The sequence below is a fragment of the Cetorhinus maximus genome, chromosome 24 (genome assembly GCF_964194155.1).
Source record: "Cetorhinus maximus chromosome 24, sCetMax3.hap1.1, whole genome shotgun sequence".
In the NCBI taxonomy this organism is placed as follows: domain Eukaryota; kingdom Metazoa; phylum Chordata; class Chondrichthyes; order Lamniformes; family Cetorhinidae; genus Cetorhinus; species Cetorhinus maximus.
Window position 1 is genome coordinate 52,544,548 of NC_135902.1, and position 18,456 is coordinate 52,563,003.

An 18,456-nucleotide genomic window follows, 5' to 3' on the forward strand; every position below is an offset into this window, starting at 1 on the left:
CCTAGAGCTCTGGAATCCCCTCCCTAAACTGCTCCCTCCCTCCTTTAAGACGCTCCTTAAAAACTACCTCTATGACCAAGCTTTTGGTCACCTGCCCTAAAATCTTCTTCCATGACTTGGTGTCAAATTTTGTTTAATAATTGCTCCTTTGAAGGGTCTTGGGATGTTTTGCTAAAAGGGTGCTATAGAAACACAAGTTGTAACTATAAGTTGTTTTGTGGAAAAAGAGCAACCAAGTTTAAGGGAAGTAACTTTGGTAAAAATGCCATGCCACCTGGCCATGGTTTGGCAAGATTAAACATTAATGTTAACTCGTGTGGTTCCCCCCCTTCACTTTGGTGTGATTTTTTCCATAGAGATACTGAACTGTGGGCCCTGTCCTCAGTGGCTCATTTCAACCTAGAGTGATTTGACCTCCCTTTCAGTTTGGCTTCGGAGGCTGGAGGAAAACTACTGAATTTTGACAAGAGCTCTTGAACACAAATGCAGGTATTCAAGTTGTCCTGCAATGGTTAGATCTCTCATGGGGCACAGTGCAAGGCAAAGTGAAATACGGGGTTACATCATGATCACAACAAATATTTTCATAGATGGTTGGGTGGAGGTTTCTCCTACATAAGAGAAAATAGCTTCAAACAAACCGGGAATTCCACAAAACCACTTACCTAGAGCTGAATAAATCACAGACACATCCTGCAAGACTTCACTGTTGGGAAAAGACACGTCACTGCAAATCAGCACGAGCAGATTTACATAGTGCTTCATAGATGGTACTTTCTCGATATTCAGAGTCTGTCATTAGAAATAAATAAGTTAAGTTACAAATCTAGGCTCTTAAACAGCAATTATCTTGAGAACAGGTAAAGTACCAAACTCACACAAGGGTACAAATGCTATCGTTACCAAAACACAAAATTGGGCAACACTTCTCCATAACTGCTGCTCCTAGTGCTCTGGGGTGAGAATTAGGATTATGCATATGGTGACTGGAGCATTATTCTTTTTAATGAATCAACAGCTGCAGATCAGAATCACTATTCCTGGACTCTGGGGACAGTAGCTGCAGATCAGAATCACTATTCCTGGACTCTGGGGACAGTAGCTGCAGATCAGAATCACTATTCCTGGACTCTGGGACAGTAGCTGCAGATCAGAATCACTATTCCTGGACTCTGGGACAGTAGCTGCAGATCAGAATCACTATTCCTGGACTCTGGGACAGTAGCTGCAGATCAGAATCACTATTCCTGGGCTCTGGGACAGTAGCTGCAGATCAGAATCACTATTCCTGGACTCTGGGGACAGTAGCTGCAGATCAGAATCACTATTCTTGGACTCTGGGACAGTAGCTGCAGATCAGAATCACTATTCCTGGACTCTGGGGACAGTAGCTGCAGATCAGAATCACTATTCCTGGACTCTGGGACAGGAGGTCTAAGTAATGGTTCCGCTGTTGCCATTTACACCTCACCTGGACCCAACTTTTGTTTCTTTTCTTGCTCTGTTACCATTGCTTTTGCCGTGCACTCTCATCCCTTTTATCATTTAAATCATACCTGCCTTCCATCTCATTACAGACCATTTCCCATTGTTCTTCCTTCCACACCCCTATCAGTGTCTCTGTACTTAATAGCTGTTAAATCTCTAACTTCTGCCAGCTGAGAGACATTAACTCTGTTTCCCTCTCTCCACAGATGATGCCCAGTGTTTACTGTTTTTATTTCAGATTTCCAGCGTCTGCAGTAATTTATGTTGTGCTGTGTTTGTGCACAGCACTGGCAGAGCTGATCCCTAGTTGCCCTGAGAAGGCAATAGCTTGTGAGCTGTGTATAGCTCAGACTGGGCAGAAGAAGTCCCTGAAGGATAAGCGGCTTTTTACAATGTCAACCCAGCAACGATCCATTCACGTGAGCAGAATTTGACCCACGGCCTCTGGTCTAGTTTCAGGGCAGACACTCCTGACCCCCCAATCCACCCACCCTCTCCGCCACCCCCAACTCAGGTTCCCCTCCTGAGCGCTCCTGGTCCTGGTCCTCTTGACTCTCACCCTGACTCCCAACAGCCCACACTCCCAGCACCAACCCCACCGACCCAACGCTGCCGACACCATTTGGCCCAGGGCCTGTGACTCAGGCCCCCCCCTGACGCCATCCTAGCCAGATTTTTCTCCACTCACTGTGGAGATACCTGATCCGATAGAAAGGGACCAAGGCCCAACATTAGGGGCTTCTCATCCCTCACCTTTCAGGCGCGAGGATTGTTCCGATCGCCCCACACATTCTATAATGGATGGACACCCTAATTTGTAGGCCATAGTATTTACAACAAAGGGACACAGATTGCGATACCTGGTTTAAGACATACCTTCCAAAATAGGTCTTTCATATTATCCCATTGACCATAGAAAGGAGCGAGCAGGTGAGGCTCCTGGAAAGATCCATCTGTATCCTGAATTTGATATTTATAGCGCTGGAACATTCTGGTTGGATCGTTCCAACATACATCCTTCAGATAGTAGAATTTTCCAGTACATAACTTCTCGTTGCTTCAAAAGAGAGTTGAACATTTATTTCCAATGGCCCGACACTTTAATGTAACGAAAAATACAATCTTTCTCATGTTATTTCCTTGCCCCCTTTAAAACCAGCTGCTTCCCACAAAGTGGGCCCTTGGTTAAGTACCCTCGAAACAAGTCATCTGATTAAACTTGCATTTATATAGCGCCCACCACAACCCCAGGAGGTCTTCCAACAGCTTTGCAATGTTGCAATGTAAAAAAAAATGCATCAGATCCCACACACCCAGCAAAGAAATAATTATCAGATACTCTTGTTTTTTATTGATTTATTTTTTTGAGGGATAGTTACTGACCAGGACACCAAGAGAACTCCCCAGCACTTTGTCCAAATAGTGCCACGGGATCTTTTACAGCCACTGGAGAGTTGATGGGACCTTGGTTCAACATCTCATTTGAAAGACAGCACCTTTGACAGTCCCTCAGTAATCTACGAGGGTATCAGCCTAGACTTTGTGCTCAAGTTTCTGTAGTGAGACTCAAACCAACCATCTTCTGACTCACTCAGACATTGTTGCCAGTGCATAAGAGGAGTAAAGGGTGTGAGTAACCCACCCACTAATTTGCCGCCACACCTTCAACGATCCCAGGGCTCCGGCTACCACCTGTCCCTAGCCATCTGGGAAAGTCTAACATAAACTGGAAATGTAAACGCCTCCTCCCGCCATGTCCCTTGGGATGGGGTAGGCTGTATGGAGATTCAGGGGTGGAGGTTTCCAAATGTAGATGTGTGTGGTTGGAAACACATTTTCATAAATAAGATGTGGGGAAAGAGCTACAAGTGGTAGGTGGAAACACCTTGTGAACAAGGAAATCCCAAAAAGGAACAGTGAGCGAGACATGCAAAACTGAAGGCAGAAACAGAAGACACATCTGGATGAAAGGCTCCATCAACATACTAACATTCTTTCCCCTTCCCTGCCCCACTGACAGTTTTAATAAGCCACACATGAAAACAGAGGGTTGCAGATACCTGGTAGGCACAAACACAGCTGGAAAACGCTCAAACAGTTCCTTCAGCTGACGGCGACTGCAGTTTGTATCTAAGTAAGTATAGACCCTGTGTATGTGGTCTGCAAATGTCTGAAATTCTGCACCTTCCAAATCACCAGATTCACTTGGAGGTGTCTTCACACACCACGATTTGAAGTGGTTGATCATCATGTCCACGGTTATGGAGGTCTTAATACCTGAGAAAAGTAGAGATTACTACACCCGATCCACCGGACAGACAGCACCACTTTCTAAATGAAGGTTATAAACATCTGCTTTAAGCATTCAGAGCATTCTTTCAAGTTTTTCTTTTACATTTAGCATCGCAACAAAGCACTTTTCAGGTCAGATAAAATGTGGAATAAAAACATACAAAAGCTAGAAATATTCAGCAGGTTTGGCAGCATCTGTCAAGACAGAAACAGAGTTAACGTTTCGGGTCTATGACCTTTCATCATAACCTGAAATGTTAACTCTGTTTCTCTCTCCACAGATGCCACCAGATCTGCTGAATATTCCCAGCATTTTCTGTTTTATTGAAGATTTCCAGCATCCGCATTCCTTTGCTCTTGTAAAGCAGGGACTGGGTTAGTCTGTGGTATCAATCTGCCTTCAGGCTGGCCCAGTGTGTTCTCCGATGAGGCAAAAATGATGTACTTTATATTGAGGGATTAGTTACTGGAGTTTTTCCCCGCTGCTCATTTGTATATTTCATCCGTATGTGCATGGTTAGCTGATTCAAGAAACAGAAGCCAAGCTACAGTCACAGTTTGGAGAAATGGCCCAAAGCTTATTAAAGATTATCTATCAAGAGGCAAAGCTGGATGTGTGTCGGCACACTGCGATACCCTTTGGAGAGACGGCATGGCTGTCATCTGAGTCAGAGGGTGTGAATTCTCTGCAGTACTGGTATTCCCACTCGAGTTCGTCTGTAGTGCTATCATCTGTGTCAGATCATGGGTTGAAGTCCCAGTTCCAGTGCAGTACTGAGTGGACTGATATATATTGTCGTCTGCTCAGTTAATCCCATATTTAAAAAGGTGGCCTGACAGGGTGATGAACGTTACCCTACTTGAAATTATATTTTCAATCCAATGATTTCATTTGGGAGTTTTTGTTACAAGAGGAAACTATCACAGCAGTAGACGTTCCATTGCAACATTAATTAAGGAGTCCCATTCCTTAAACACCAGGACTCCTGTTTTACCCATCTAGCTCCCGTGAAGATGCAGGACAATGGACCATATGAACCACGTTCCATAAGATGGCTTTTCCCAATCGGAAATGTCGGAAAGCCACCTCACCTTCACAAGTGAGCCTGATCTATTCCGACCGAGCCTCTACACAAGCGCTAAACTAAAAGCAAATCCCCGCGAATGCTGGAAACCCGAAATAAAAACAGAAAATGCTGGAAAAACTCAGCAGGTCTGGCAGCATCTGTGGAGAGAGAAACAGAGTTAACGTTTCGAGTCCAATGTGACTCTTAAGAAAAGCGATCTCCGCAGATGCTGCCAGACCTAAGTTTTTCCAGCATTTCCTGTTTTTATTTTTTTATCTACACAAGTGCACTTTCCAACAAGAGTACTGAACAATGACTAGGAACTAGAACCTTGGCTGACTTTTTGCCCCTATGATCACCAGGATGGCAAAGCATCTCTGCTGTTTCCCCAGGTAAGATCATCTCACCTAACACAGGTCAGGAATTGCCTCTGGCAGTTTCTAGTCTGCAAGGACCAGTTACACACGCATCGATCTTAGGAGCATGTCCATAACCCCTTTCAAAGGTGCTTAAGGTTCAGCATGAGGTTCTCCATTCTCACTTACCAATGAAAGCAGCAAAAGTGCTCTTCTCAAGAAGATCACAACATGTGTAGCTGACCCGGTCAGCTAATAGCTCCAGTAGATTGCTCGATCGCAGGTATACCTCAGCAGGACGCTGGTAGGCTTTGCAGAATCCTGAACCATCCACAACTGGACTATCAGTCGGTAACCATGGTAAAGTTGTAAGATAAATTGCGAATGAAGAACTAACGTCACTCTTCAGCACTTTACCCTGGCTGTCGAAGACTTTAGCTGTGCAATACTGCGACAATCGGTAACTGGAACAAAGAATTAAGGAGAGTTGCTTAAAGTACTGAAGAATGTTCCATTGTTCAAGCTAATCGTGCCTTCCCCCACCAGCATTACTCTCGTTTGGCTGAAGGGAGAACGTCTTCTTTAAAAGGATTATTTCTACCCTTCTTTGCAGTGTCCCCAGCAGAATAGGTGAGTTATAGAACTGTTCGCAGGCATTTCCAAGGGCTACCCCACAACACACACACCACAGCTGCACAGGGGGCCAACTCTCTTATGCTTTAGCCTGACTGTTACTGAGTTCTTTCAAGATAACATAACATAAATGAGATCGGAAATGAGATCAGGACTGGAGATGAGAAAGCCCCGCTCTGTCACTGGTGATTTTCTTATTCACCAACTTAGTCCGCGCTAAGTGGAACTCGGTATCATATGAGATGAGGGAAAAGTCATAGATGCATTTAAGAGGAATCTAGATAAGTACATGAGAGAGGAAGAAATGGAAGATTAGATTGATGGGGTTCGATGAAGAGGGGTGGGAGGAGACTCATGGAACTAAGGGATGGCACTGACCGGTTGGGCCAAATGGCCTGTTTCTGTGCCCTAGACTTGATGTAATGATATATAATTTCTGAGTTAATGGGTAAATTATCTTGGATTTTGGCACAAAAATATAACTTCAGTTCTCAGCAGGCCAACATACAAGGTTTGTGGCTTTTCATAGCACCAGAAGAACATAGTTTCCAAAGCTTGTGATTCTATAATGCAGTAAATGACAGGTTTTACCGATGTGTTGAGGAGAATGATTTTCTGAAGAGGTGTAACGAAATTCGACTTGCAGCTCTGCAAGCTCCTCAACTGGGTGCAGGCGGTTTGCTCAACACCTTCTAACCTTGGGTGGCTGAGGGGAAGGGAAAGAGGGAAAGATTATGAGGGGCATGGACAGGGTGGATAGGGAGCAGCTGTTCCCCTTAGTTGAAGGGTCAGTCACAAGGGGACACAAGTGCAAGATGAGGGGCAGGAGGTTTAGGGGGGGATGTGAGGAACTTTTTTACCCAGAGGGTGGTGACGGTCTGGAATGCGCTGCCTGGGAGGGTGGTGGAGGCGGGTTGCCTCACATCCTTTAAAAAGTACCTGGATGAGCACTTGGCACATCATAACATTCAAGGCTATGGGCCAAGTGCTGGTAAATGGGATCAGGTAGGTAGGTCAGGTGTTTCTCACATGTCGGTGCAGAGTCGATGGGCCGAAGGGCCTCTTCTGCACTATGTGATTCTGTTAAAGAGGAGAGAAGAAGGGAAGAGAAGAAAACATGGGAGAAGAGAAAGAAAAAGAAAAATCTAACTTGTGACATAAATATCAAGTGATATATGCAGCGAACTTACTCAGAGTCCCAGTTACTGTCAATAAGTTTTAGCAGGTTAACCCTTTGTTTTTGTTTCATTTGATCAGGCAGAGCCTCTGTGGTTAAGAGGCTGTGAAGCTCTTCACACACATAATCTTCCACAGTATATGCGTTATCTGCTGTGCTGGGCCAAAACTCACAGACAGGTGCCCATGGACTAGATGCCTGAAAACATTAAAAACACACATTAAGCTTCAAGTTTATAAAAATCATCAACATGAGCCAGTTTTAGCTTACGTAGGTGAGGAGTGTAGATGAGCAAGAGACAGTCAACAAAAGTCAAAGCACTTTTGTAGAGGCAATACGGCTAAAAGGGCAATTGCATCCAATGGTTAAACAGTGGCCAATGGTTACTCTGATATTTACACTCAGGCTATTGGAACAGACAAATCCTCCAAGAAGCATCTCCCCCTCATTTTCAATGGGGTAAATCTTAGTGAGTTGACAATCATCAGGACCCTGGGGTTTACCATTTACCGGCCATTTCAACATAATGGCTGAGTGCTCACCTTTTCATCCTTCAGAGCTCCAGCATCTACAAGGCTCTGGATGGGAGTGTAATGGAATATTCACACTTGCTTGGACAAGCGCATCACAACAATTGGAAAGCTCGATACTTATCAGGACAAAGCACTCCGCTTGGTTATTGCCCTGGCATTGAACTCAGTATCCATCCTTTCCACAATCTGCGCGGCCACACTGCCCGCGCCGCACACACTGCCCGCGCCGCGCACACTGCCCGCGCCGCGCACACTGCCCGCGCCGCCACACTGCCACAATTTCTCAAGTACAGTTCGAACAACACCTCTCTCTGCACTGCGGTATTTACAATTGAGAAGGGCAAGGTGAGCAAATCCATGGCAACACCAAAGCCTCCAAGTCAATGCACCATCTTACGTTCCTTCACCGACTGGGAAACATCCGGGGGTTTCCTAACTAAAATCATGGAAGCACTGTCATTCGAAAGTGCTCAGGGCACTATAGATGGGGCAATAAACATGATACTTCACCCAATATGCGGGGCTTTCAATGACTTATTTGGGTAGCATGAGGACAACAATGACACTGCAAGTTCCTTTCCCTTCACCTCATCAGCCTTGCTGCTGAGTGCAGTTACTAAGCCTTATTCATTAGTTCAATTATGGGTCCTGACAGGAGGGTGCAGATTATTTACAGAATGTCATGCTGGCTGATAATGTTGTCGTGCAGGGTCTATCTCCCAATGAGAATTACTTGATAGCAATCGGGAATAGGAATCCCCTTTCCCCGCTCTTTATTCCAGAGATGTTTGATCCCCTGTCTGTCATCAACGACAGCATCCAGATCGGAGGTTGAGTCTGGGACCATCTGATCAGTCGGGTAGTGGCTTTATCTACTAGGTCATCAAGAGAGCTGGCTGAATATTGCCAAAGGGGTAGCCACTCTCAAACAACTGCAACAGCAGTCCAAAATGGTCTAGGTGAAGCAAAGTAAGATGGGAGGAGGTTTGTGTGGAGCACAAACATTGGCACAGAGTGCTTGGGCTGAATGGTCTGTTTCTGTGCTGTAAATACTATGTACTGCAAGCTCCATTAAACTTTACACCAGTAAAACGACAATAAGATTTGTTTAACTAACCAGTTCTTGTTTTGTGAAAGTACATTTTTTCTTTTGAAAGATAAATAAATCCTGTACGCCAAGGGAATTGAAAAATGTCCTCCATCCTTCAGTGTCATTGTCTGTCTTCAGGTAGCAGGGATCCAGTAATACCCAGTCTACACCTGAATGTGAAAGAAAATACTTACAACTCAGCATGGACACTCCAAGAATTTTCCACGCACTTTTAAACCACCACCCAGCTACACAGTGTATAAAATAAACCAACAATGCCTCACCGGAGGAGAGCCTTATTGGAACTCCACTGTAATCGGTGGGAGAGGCGGGCAGGGTTGTGCACCAGCAAGTCGCCCACATCACCGGTTACCAACAATAACAGGGCGCCAAGCACCACTCCACACTGGGAAGACTAGAGGAAACAGTCCCACCTCTTTGTAGCTGATCAGGCTGAGACCGGCACAGATACACGATCAGGTCACCTGCCTGTCTCTGCTGGACAGTATGACCATAAAAGGAGAGAGGTGGATGGATTGTATGAAAGCCCCATTAAAAATGCATCCAGTGCTAAGCCCTGTTACTCTAATTCACTGTTAACCAGTCACAGAAATCACAACTTTTCTTATTACCCTACACCTGACAGCTCAGAATCAGCCAATGTGTATTTGGCATTTTTTGTGCTGTAACACGTCCCCGTGTCCAAGGTCTATTTTTCGCCCATTCCCACCTTGTTAAGGTTTTGTATTTTTACCTGGAAGATCCACTGGTAAATCGACGGTATTCTTGTAGTCGCACGAAAAGTTGACATTAACATTCAGCGGACAGACAAAGCCTTTGTTGGTGAGGACGGGAATGTACGGTCTGAACTGCTGGAGCTCGCTATCCTGGCAGTGCATCTTGAGGAAGATGTTGTAGCTGACCACAACACCTTGAGGCTTTTCCTGCAAAGAGACAGTGGTTGAGACGGAGGGGAACACACGCTACCCCACTGCAATTATATAGAGGTCCAAATCAGCAACTGTTTTGGGTGAATAAACCCAAGAAAAGATGCGTACCCCTTTCAGTGAAGGTGTGCACTGACTGAAGACTCCCCCAGCCCCCTATGGCCAACATCAGCTAATCACTATCATGACTTGCAATGTTTCCAATGGAGTACAACAGCTTGTATTTAACGGCACCTTTAAGGTAATGAAGTGACCCAAGTGCTTCATAGAGGAAAATGTGACACCAAACCACATAAGGAGATAATGGGGAAGATGACCAAAAGTTTGGTTTAAGGAGTGTCTTAATGGAGGAAAGCAGGGTAGAGAGGTACAGAGGTTTGGGGAGGGAATTCAAGAGTTTAGGACCCAGGCAGCTGAAGGCCATGAACGGTGGGGCAAATAACATTGCTCAAGCAGCCAGGTTTAGATGGGCTCAGATATATGAGGGTTTTTAGGGCTGGAGGAGATATGTGAGAGAGAGAGAGAGAGAGAGAGAGAGAGTGTGTGAGTGTGTGAGTGAGTGAGTGAGTGAGAGTGAGTGAGTGAGTGTGAGTGAGAGTGAGTGAGTGTGTGTGTGAGTGGAGAGAGGGGAGAGAGGGGTGCCAGGCCACAGAGGGATTTGAAAGCAAGGATGAGAATTTTAAAATCAAGGTGATGTTTAACCAACATTTTGGTACAAGACACGGTCAGCGGAGCTTTGGATAACATCAAGTTCAGAGGGTAGATTGTGGGAGGCTGACCAGGAGTGGGTTAAAACAGTCAAATCCTTGGGGTAATAAAGGCATGATGAGGGTTTCAGCCACAGGAGAGTCAAGGCAGGGGGGAAGAGGGTGCTGCTATGGAGGTGGTAACAGGTGGTCTTGGTGACAACACGGATATCGGGTTGAACGCACATCTCAGGGTCAAGTGCGAGACTGAGGCTGCAAAGCGCCAGAGAGGAGGATGGACTCCACAGCGAGGGGGTGGAGATTGTGGCTGTGACTGAAAACACCGACCTCAGTCTTCCCAATATTTAGTTGGAGGAAATTGCTCATTAATTTAAACAAAAATTGATCTTAGAGGGAGGAGACAAAGAGCGAGGCTGAAGGAATACTCCCCACTCAAAGTGCACCCGCCACACAATCTTCATCGACATGTGCTCCCAGGTTGTTTCAGGTCACCAGAAGCCAAACTACTGGTTGACAAAGTAAAAGCAGATGCCCCACCGCATATTTCTGCTTTTATTTTTCACAACACCTTGACAAACTCCACTTATTTATTGAGGAAACAGATGTGGAGAGGCAGAGGGGATGCCACAGCTGCCAATGGTTGGGGGATTAAGATTGGAGATACTCAAAAGGCCAGAATTGGAGGAGCACAAATATCGGAGGGTCGTGGGGCTGGAGGATGTTACAGAGATAGGGAGGGGTGAAAACGTGGAGTGATTTGAAGCAATTTCAAAATCGGGGTGTCGCTTAGGGAATCATTGCAGGTCAGCGAGTTTGGACACAGGAATCAAAAGGTTTTGTTGAGCTTAAGTTTATGGTAGGTGGAAGTTAGGAAGCCGGCCAGGAATGTTTTTTTAATAGCCAAGTTTGGAGGTAACAAAGGCATGGATGAGGGCTTTAGCAGATGAGCTGCAGCAGGGTGGATTCAGGTGAAGCTATGGGGGTGGAAATGGATAGTCTTAGTACTGGGGTGGTATGTGCTCAGAATCTTATCTTGGGGTCATGAATGAATGAAAGTCACCAGAGTCCCAGAGGACCATGGGCTGCTCCCTGATCACAGTGAGCCAACGGGTGGGAAGGTTAACCTGAGGGTCACCACACCTCAGGTGAGGGGCGAGGTTGAGAAGGTGGGGCCTTCATGGATGACCTCAGCCCGTGCAGGAATTGAACCTGCGCTGTTGGCGTCGCTCTGCATCACAAACCAGCCGTCCAGCCAACTGAGGGTTAAATAAGACACAGAGTGCAAACTGTCTGGTTCAACTTCAGAGAGTTGCCAGGGAGAGGGATTGAGTTTGTAGTTGGGCAGAAGACAATAACTTCGGTTTTCCCAATATTTAGCTGGAGAAAATTTCTGGTCATCTAGTACTGGATGTTGGACAAGCCATCTGACAAAAAAAGAATGGCGGTGTTGAGAGGGGTAAGGTATAGCAGGGTGTCATCAGCGTACACGGGAAAGCTGATGTTGTGCTTTTGGATGATGGGGGCAGCATCTGGATGAAAAATAAGAGGGGACCAAGTACAGATTCTTGGGGAGACACATGAGATATTGGTACAGGAGCGGTAAGAGAAATCATTACAGGCAAATCATTCCGACTGGATGGATAAGAATGGAACTGGACGTGTGCAGTCTCACCCAGCCGGAGAGGCATTGGAGGAGGATGGTGCTGTTGACTGTGTCAAAGGCTGTGGACAGGCTGAGAAGAATGAGGAGGGATAGTTTACCACGGTCACAGTCACGTAGGACATCATTTGTGACTTTGATAAGAGCAACTTCAGTGCTATGGGAGGGGCAGAAACTTGATTTAAACATGGAATTCTGGGAAAGATGGGAGATGGAATGGGCGTTTGCGAGGACAAAGGGTGTTGTTTGAGGACAAAGGGACAATACTAGGGGAGAGAGAACATGGGGCCAATAAGGGAAGTTTAGTGATCAGCAGTTTAGTGGGAATTGGGTTGAGGGAGCAGGAGGTGGACAAGGTGAGTTTGAAGAGGGTACAGGGGAGAAAGAGAAAATGGTGCAAGTTCAGGGTCAGGGCAGTGGGGGCTTTGAGAGGAAGTCTAGCCTGCTGGGCCAGGGAAAGGGAGAAAACTGACAGAGGCAGTTGAACAGATAGTCTCAATCACCGTACCAAGGCAGTTCATGCACTGCTTGCTTTTGTTAGAAGCAAGTGTGGAGTGGCGGTGGGTGGGGTTGGTGTAAGAACAGGGGAGATGGTTTAAGAAGTAGAGAAGAGACGCTGGGAATATTACAAGTTTGCGATGCCTATTTTTAAATAGTATATTCAATGATGAAAGAATGACTTGCACAGACACCTTGCACTAAACATGACAGTCTTGGATTTGAAAGCTTACCTTCCACTTTTGCTCCTTTAAAGTGGGTAGAATGTACTCAAACATGACTTTGTCTGGTTTAAGATAATAAACATCCATCTTTTCCAGAAGCTTGCGAACCTGAGAGTTCCCCAGGCTGTCGAGACAGGTAAGCACTCCGGGGTGCACAGTCTTTAGATCCCGATAAAGATCCTGAATACCTTCAGAGAGAAACAGAGTTAGGAATCTGATCAGATTTCAGTTGCAGATCATCTCAAAAGGTAAACAAATAGGAACGTAGAGAAGGCAGGGCTTGGTGACTCTAAATTTGTAACTTAAAAATCTTTCGTCAAAAGATCTTGACTGGTTTAAGTGTACACTAAGCCCTGGGACAGCAGCATTCAGTACACTCAGTTTGGCAGTTCTGGGACTGTTACTACGATATCACTGTATCACAGAGTGAAACAAAAGTACCAGTCAACCTTCAGACCAGAAGCAACCACTTTGACACAAGGGGAAGGTGTGGCTCAGAAAGCAGAAAGCTTACAGCCACTGGCTGGGTTTATCCCAAGCTACACTGTTGGCCATCTTTCTGAGAGGATAGGCAAACCCACTGCTGACCTGACAACAAGGACGTTAATGGGCAGGTGCACTGCCAGGCTAGAAGAACATGAGCTGCGTCCACCAGACACTTTCAAGTAGAACGTCAGGTTTAGCAGGAAAGGGAGAAGAATCAGAATGAGCCCTCAGCTGCTCTTGTGTACCCTGCATTGAGCAGTTAACAGGCACAGGCTGTTGGGGAGAGGTCACCTCTCAGGGGAGAAAAGGGAACAGGGAAATCACAGAATCGTTACAGCACAGGAGGCCATTCAGCCCATCGTGTCTGCACAGACTCTCCAAATGAGCATCATGACTTAGTGCCATTCTCCTGTTTTTTTTCCCTCTACCCTTGCACATGGTTTCTATTCAAATAATCATCTAATGCCCTCTTGAATGCCTCGATTGAACCTGCCCCCATCACACTTCCAGGCAGAAATTGCAGACAGCGACAGAGTAATCCCTAATTACAACATAGTTCTCTGAAACATCTACACTGGATATTGCACTAGGCTATGTCACTGCATCTGACCTGCAATTGAGAACAACGCAAATCATCCTCACCTTTCATAGGGTTTACAAACTGCTCATTCTCTTCATCGTAAAGGGGGAAAAATATGGCTTGATCTTTCAGTGACACCATGCTCCCATCTGCAAGAGGAATGATAGGAATGGATCTCAAATCTTCCAGGAGTTGATGTGAATTTCCATATTCTTGGTCAAGGCTGCGATAATTACAGACCAGTAGTTTCGCAATCTTCTTCATGTAATCATCTGATCAGGAAACAATTTTAAAAACTTTATTAAAATACTGAAGTAAAATTGATGACCCCAGGTTCTTAACTCCCCCACCCTGCCCCCCCCCAACAATACCATCACTCAAAAAAACTCTTGCTTCAACCCAAGCCACAGAAGAGGCTAGTGCCAACCTTTTGAGATACCCCCAAATTCTTCCAAATTGTATTTCAGGGAACGTTGAAACTGGGGAGCTCCTTGGGTCTCCCGATTAAACCCCTTTATCCTCAAAGATAGTTAGCCATCAGCTAACCACATTTAGATTTCTCTAACCCTATACCCCGATCTTCCAAAATTGGCAGTGGCCTGCACTATGGGTCTTGGCTCTTCACAATGAGACAAGGATACAGGACACGATGTTTGATTAGACCCGGGGAGCAAGTGTGTGAAAACAACAGCTAATGAAACACAGTGACCACAGATATAAAAAATCCCAGTCAAGGTGACAGTGACCCCCCTTCTGTCCAAGTATTGAAAACAAAAAACGACATCTGCTGTTACAAACACAAGCTTCTACGAGTCATAATGCTGTAGGGCTATCGTACTGTTTGTGGACAATAATGTGATTCTCTCAAGCCAGTGACACAAAACTTCAGCCCACCCACAATCATCAAAGGTGATAAAGATTCTACATTTATTTATTTTCTTCGAGAAGCGAAGGGACTGGCTGAACTCTCCCCCCACCCCCAGTCGTACACCTTCAGCTGCTGACTGGTTACTAAACCTCAGCCAAGGTTATGTGGAAGTGTGTAAAGGCACTGGGGGCACTCGGTCCTGTTGGAGACTGGACTATCCTCAAATGCTTCTTCTTGGCAAACTGAAAGCAACTTGGAAATGACAATAATTTCCCACCACTCTTGTGGTTTGCTAGTTGAGAGTGAAACATGGTCTGGCATCCTGTTGCCTTGGAAATGCAACCACTTGGATAACCTGTAAAAAGCCGCCTCAGCTAAATAAAAAGGATAAGATTAGTACCGTCGAGTACAGCGTTGGTCTCTGTGACCTCCTTGGCAATGGCTTTGGTGATGGCAATAATATCGGCGCTGCTGAGTTTATGTACACCCAGTGCAGAAACCAGGGCAGGGTTGAGTGCAGACTGAAGCACTGGGCTCAGGTAAGCCAGATTCAGATGCTTGTGGAGTAGCTCTGGGGTGATTACTTCTTGTACCAACTTGTCATGTGTTATAGCAGTCTGGGAGGGTAATCTGTATTCAGTCTTGCCATCTGCAACAACAAAAAAAATGAGACAAGATTAACTAAAACTACAAAGAATGGCTCCCCAAACCATGTAATATTTGTCATGCAATTGCTTGCACAAGTTTACCAGTGGGGTTTTGTTACCGCCCATCAAAGCTGTGGGAATCCATCTCAGTTTTACCATCTGGCTCCTCACAGGCAGCCTGATTGTCCCCTCTCTTACCTTTGGCCAAAGCACAAAGAAACACCACTATAGCGGGACATGTCTGCAGACTGGTATTCTGCAGTCTGGTATTCTGCAGACTGGTATTCTGCAGACTGGTATTCTGCAGACTGGTATTCTGCAGACTGGTATTCTGCAGACTGGTATTCTGCAGCAATGCACTGCCTTCATTAACAGCATTAATCAACAGGAAATGGATTAGTTTAATCAGAGACCAACAATGGAATCCAGGTGACCTGTAAGAATTATATTTTTCCCCCATATTCCAGATATCCAAGACAGGAGAAAGGGAGTGAAAATGAGGGAGGAGGGAAAGAGAAAGGGAAAACAGTGAGAGGCTGTTTTTGTTATCTTCAGAGTGCACTATGAACTGGGCACCTCTGTCTGCCTTGCAGGATATAAAATCACAGGGACTCCATCAGCCCCAGAACCAATCATTCAAACAAAAAAGATTTTCTAGAAAGCAACATTCCTGTGGCAGAGTTTTTTTCACCTTTCAATCAAGTGTATTTATTCCAAATGTGCCACTAAGTTACACCGCTAATCCATTTTGGTCAGTCCATGAGGATCTTTTGTACAAATTAATTTTTTAAAAAAACAATCAAGTCACACTGGCTCCACGGTGAGTCGTGTATTTCTTACACATTAATAAGGTGTTAGTGCAACGAACAGACAGAATATCAGCATGAAAAAGCTGCCCCACCTCCATCCTCCATTGTGGGTAAACACGTTTTCGCTTTAAGGAGCTGAATGATCTGCCCAGCAACAGGTTGGAAGAAATCCAAGATCTCGTCTGGTAATGGAATAAACTGCAGAAAATGGCACAGCCCTTCTAGTCCTTTGAAACTTGGGTGGTTCTGTTTAGAACATTAAAAAAAAGCACTAGTAACCATAATAGAACCAATAAAAATTAAAAAAAACCTTGCTGCAAATATTTATACAACAAACTTAAATAAACACAAACCAATAAAATACCAGCCTCTTCAAAAAAAATACATGAACAAATCTCACACTTCATCTTCCCTGTAGTTCAAGGGCAGATCCATAAACACTTCTAGAATCACACAGGTTAGGTCAAATCCTTCTTTACCAGAAAACCCCCTCTTTGTTTCCTCTTTAAATGCTGCACATTCCGATTTTCCCTTACACTGCACACAAAATCCAAACTATTTGCTGTGGATTATTTTTTTAAACATCCCTACAAAACAACCCCAAAAACAATTCATTGTCTGTGAAGCACTTTGGGACTAAAGGTGCCTTGAGAGATACAAAAATTGCTATTTCTTTAAAAAAGTAAATGCATTTCGACCTTGGTTTAATTAAAGAGGGCTTGTGACATCTGGGCTAATCAAGATGAGATGAGAGTCTTGGCGAAATGGATTGCATTGCCCTTTCTGGTGACCAGTATCAATACTAATTGCTCCCAGGTCAGGTAAAAGTCTTTTCTAGTCCGCTACTGCCTTCAGTTGTACTAAACCAGGGTAAGATTTTTTCCCCATAATCAGCCATCCTTGTGGCTACTATTGGTTATATCCGTTTACTGTCGAATAACGGACAGTCTGACTAATCGATAGCGCTCACGCCTTTGGGTCAGAGGGTCAATGGGCCAGCAACACTCTGGAAGCTTGAGCACAAATCACAGATTGATACTTTGGCGCAGTATCGAGGGAGTGCTACGCTGTCTTTCAGACGGGAATACAAACCGAGGTCCAGTCTGCACACTCGTGGGTGGATGGATGAATGAGAAAAGTTCCCATGGCAATGTGTTGAAGCAAAGCAGGGAAGCTCTCCCAGTCTCCTGGCCAATATTTATCCCTCAACCAACATCACTAGAACAAGATTATCCGGTCATTACCTCCTGGCTGTGAACCTGCACACTGCCAACGTCCAAAGAATACATCATTGGTTAGAAATAACTTTCAAAGCCTTGAAATGATGAAGAGTGAAATATAAATACAAGATCTCTTTTCATTCTGCAGTGGCTTTTAGGAATGCAAAAACTAGGCTCATACTGCACTTATAGGTGGCAGAGTCCAGCATCAGTTTTGGTTTGATTCTAACCTAGTACCAGGGGTTAGTACCTTCCTTTTAATAGCTACATGGCTGATTCCCAATTTCAGCAGCTTTTTTAAGTGTCGATACTACTTTATTTGAAAAGAAAAGGAATGTGGGATTACATTGAACGTCTCCATCGCTTTCAGAAACAACTGCGGGATTTCAGAACGTAGCCACTGATTCCATGGACTGTCACGGTCAATATCTTCACGGGAGGAAGGGATTTCAAAGTCACCTGGTGTAAAAGAGATAGAAAAGAAGGTGCTGAATTAAACTTAATTGTCCATTGCAAAAATAGAAATGAAAAAAAAAAACACTTACAATTCCAAGCAAAAGAAATCTGGAAGAGCTGGTCACACTCCACTGCTCCAATCTGAAACCACTGATTGCTTATTTTCTCTCCTCACCAACACTAGACCCCTCCATCACACTACAGCTAACCTGCTGGGCACATTGCAGGCTAGAGTGCCTGAAAGCAATCGAGAAATAACTCCACCTCTAACACTTAATGGAGTGGTTTGGAGAACAGTGTGGAGCTACTTACAATGTACACCTCTACACACATTAGCTTTTGTCAGGGGGCTAAGGTCTCACCCCATATATATATTTTTAAAGTATATTTTAGCAGCACAGAACAAGGGCTCGGTCCAGGTGAATGCCTGGCCCCATCTACACTGTTTCTACTGGAACCCCTGAGCCTCTGTACTAGTGCCTACAAGACTACTTTGCCTGTGTGTGCCCATGGCCTGAATCTTCTGGTCGGCGTGTGGGGGCGGGTCTCGCTCGCCAACGGGTAAAATGATGCGCGGTGATGTTGGGCGTGCGTCTCGACATCAGTGCGCTTCACTCCAATCTCCAGTTTGGCGGGCGCACACCACAGTCGGCTGCGTGCCTGCCAAGCTGTCAAAGGTCTATTAAGGCCGTTAATAATCTAATTAAGCTGATTGTCT

General features: G+C 45.1%; 1 protein-coding gene across 1 annotated transcript in view; it reads right to left on the reverse strand.

Moving 5' to 3' along the window:
• Nucleotides 1–18,456, reverse strand: part of LOC144667617 (uncharacterized) — a 100,601-nt gene that overhangs the window by 17,235 nt on the left and 64,910 nt on the right. The window contains exons 28-39 of the mRNA XM_078529081.1: nucleotides 17,629–17,741; nucleotides 16,155–16,308; nucleotides 15,007–15,255; nucleotides 13,801–14,010; nucleotides 12,682–12,860; nucleotides 9,391–9,580; nucleotides 8,664–8,806; nucleotides 7,027–7,211; nucleotides 5,393–5,667; nucleotides 3,549–3,765; nucleotides 2,365–2,545; nucleotides 666–792 (exon numbers count right to left, since the gene is read on the reverse strand). Of these exons, the coding sequence (XP_078385207.1) occupies nucleotides 666–792; nucleotides 2,365–2,545; nucleotides 3,549–3,765; nucleotides 5,393–5,667; nucleotides 7,027–7,211; nucleotides 8,664–8,806; nucleotides 9,391–9,580; nucleotides 12,682–12,860; nucleotides 13,801–14,010; nucleotides 15,007–15,255; nucleotides 16,155–16,308; nucleotides 17,629–17,741 (2,223 nt within the window). The remainder of the gene's footprint in view (nucleotides 1–665; nucleotides 793–2,364; nucleotides 2,546–3,548; nucleotides 3,766–5,392; nucleotides 5,668–7,026; nucleotides 7,212–8,663; nucleotides 8,807–9,390; nucleotides 9,581–12,681; nucleotides 12,861–13,800; nucleotides 14,011–15,006; nucleotides 15,256–16,154; nucleotides 16,309–17,628; nucleotides 17,742–18,456) is intronic.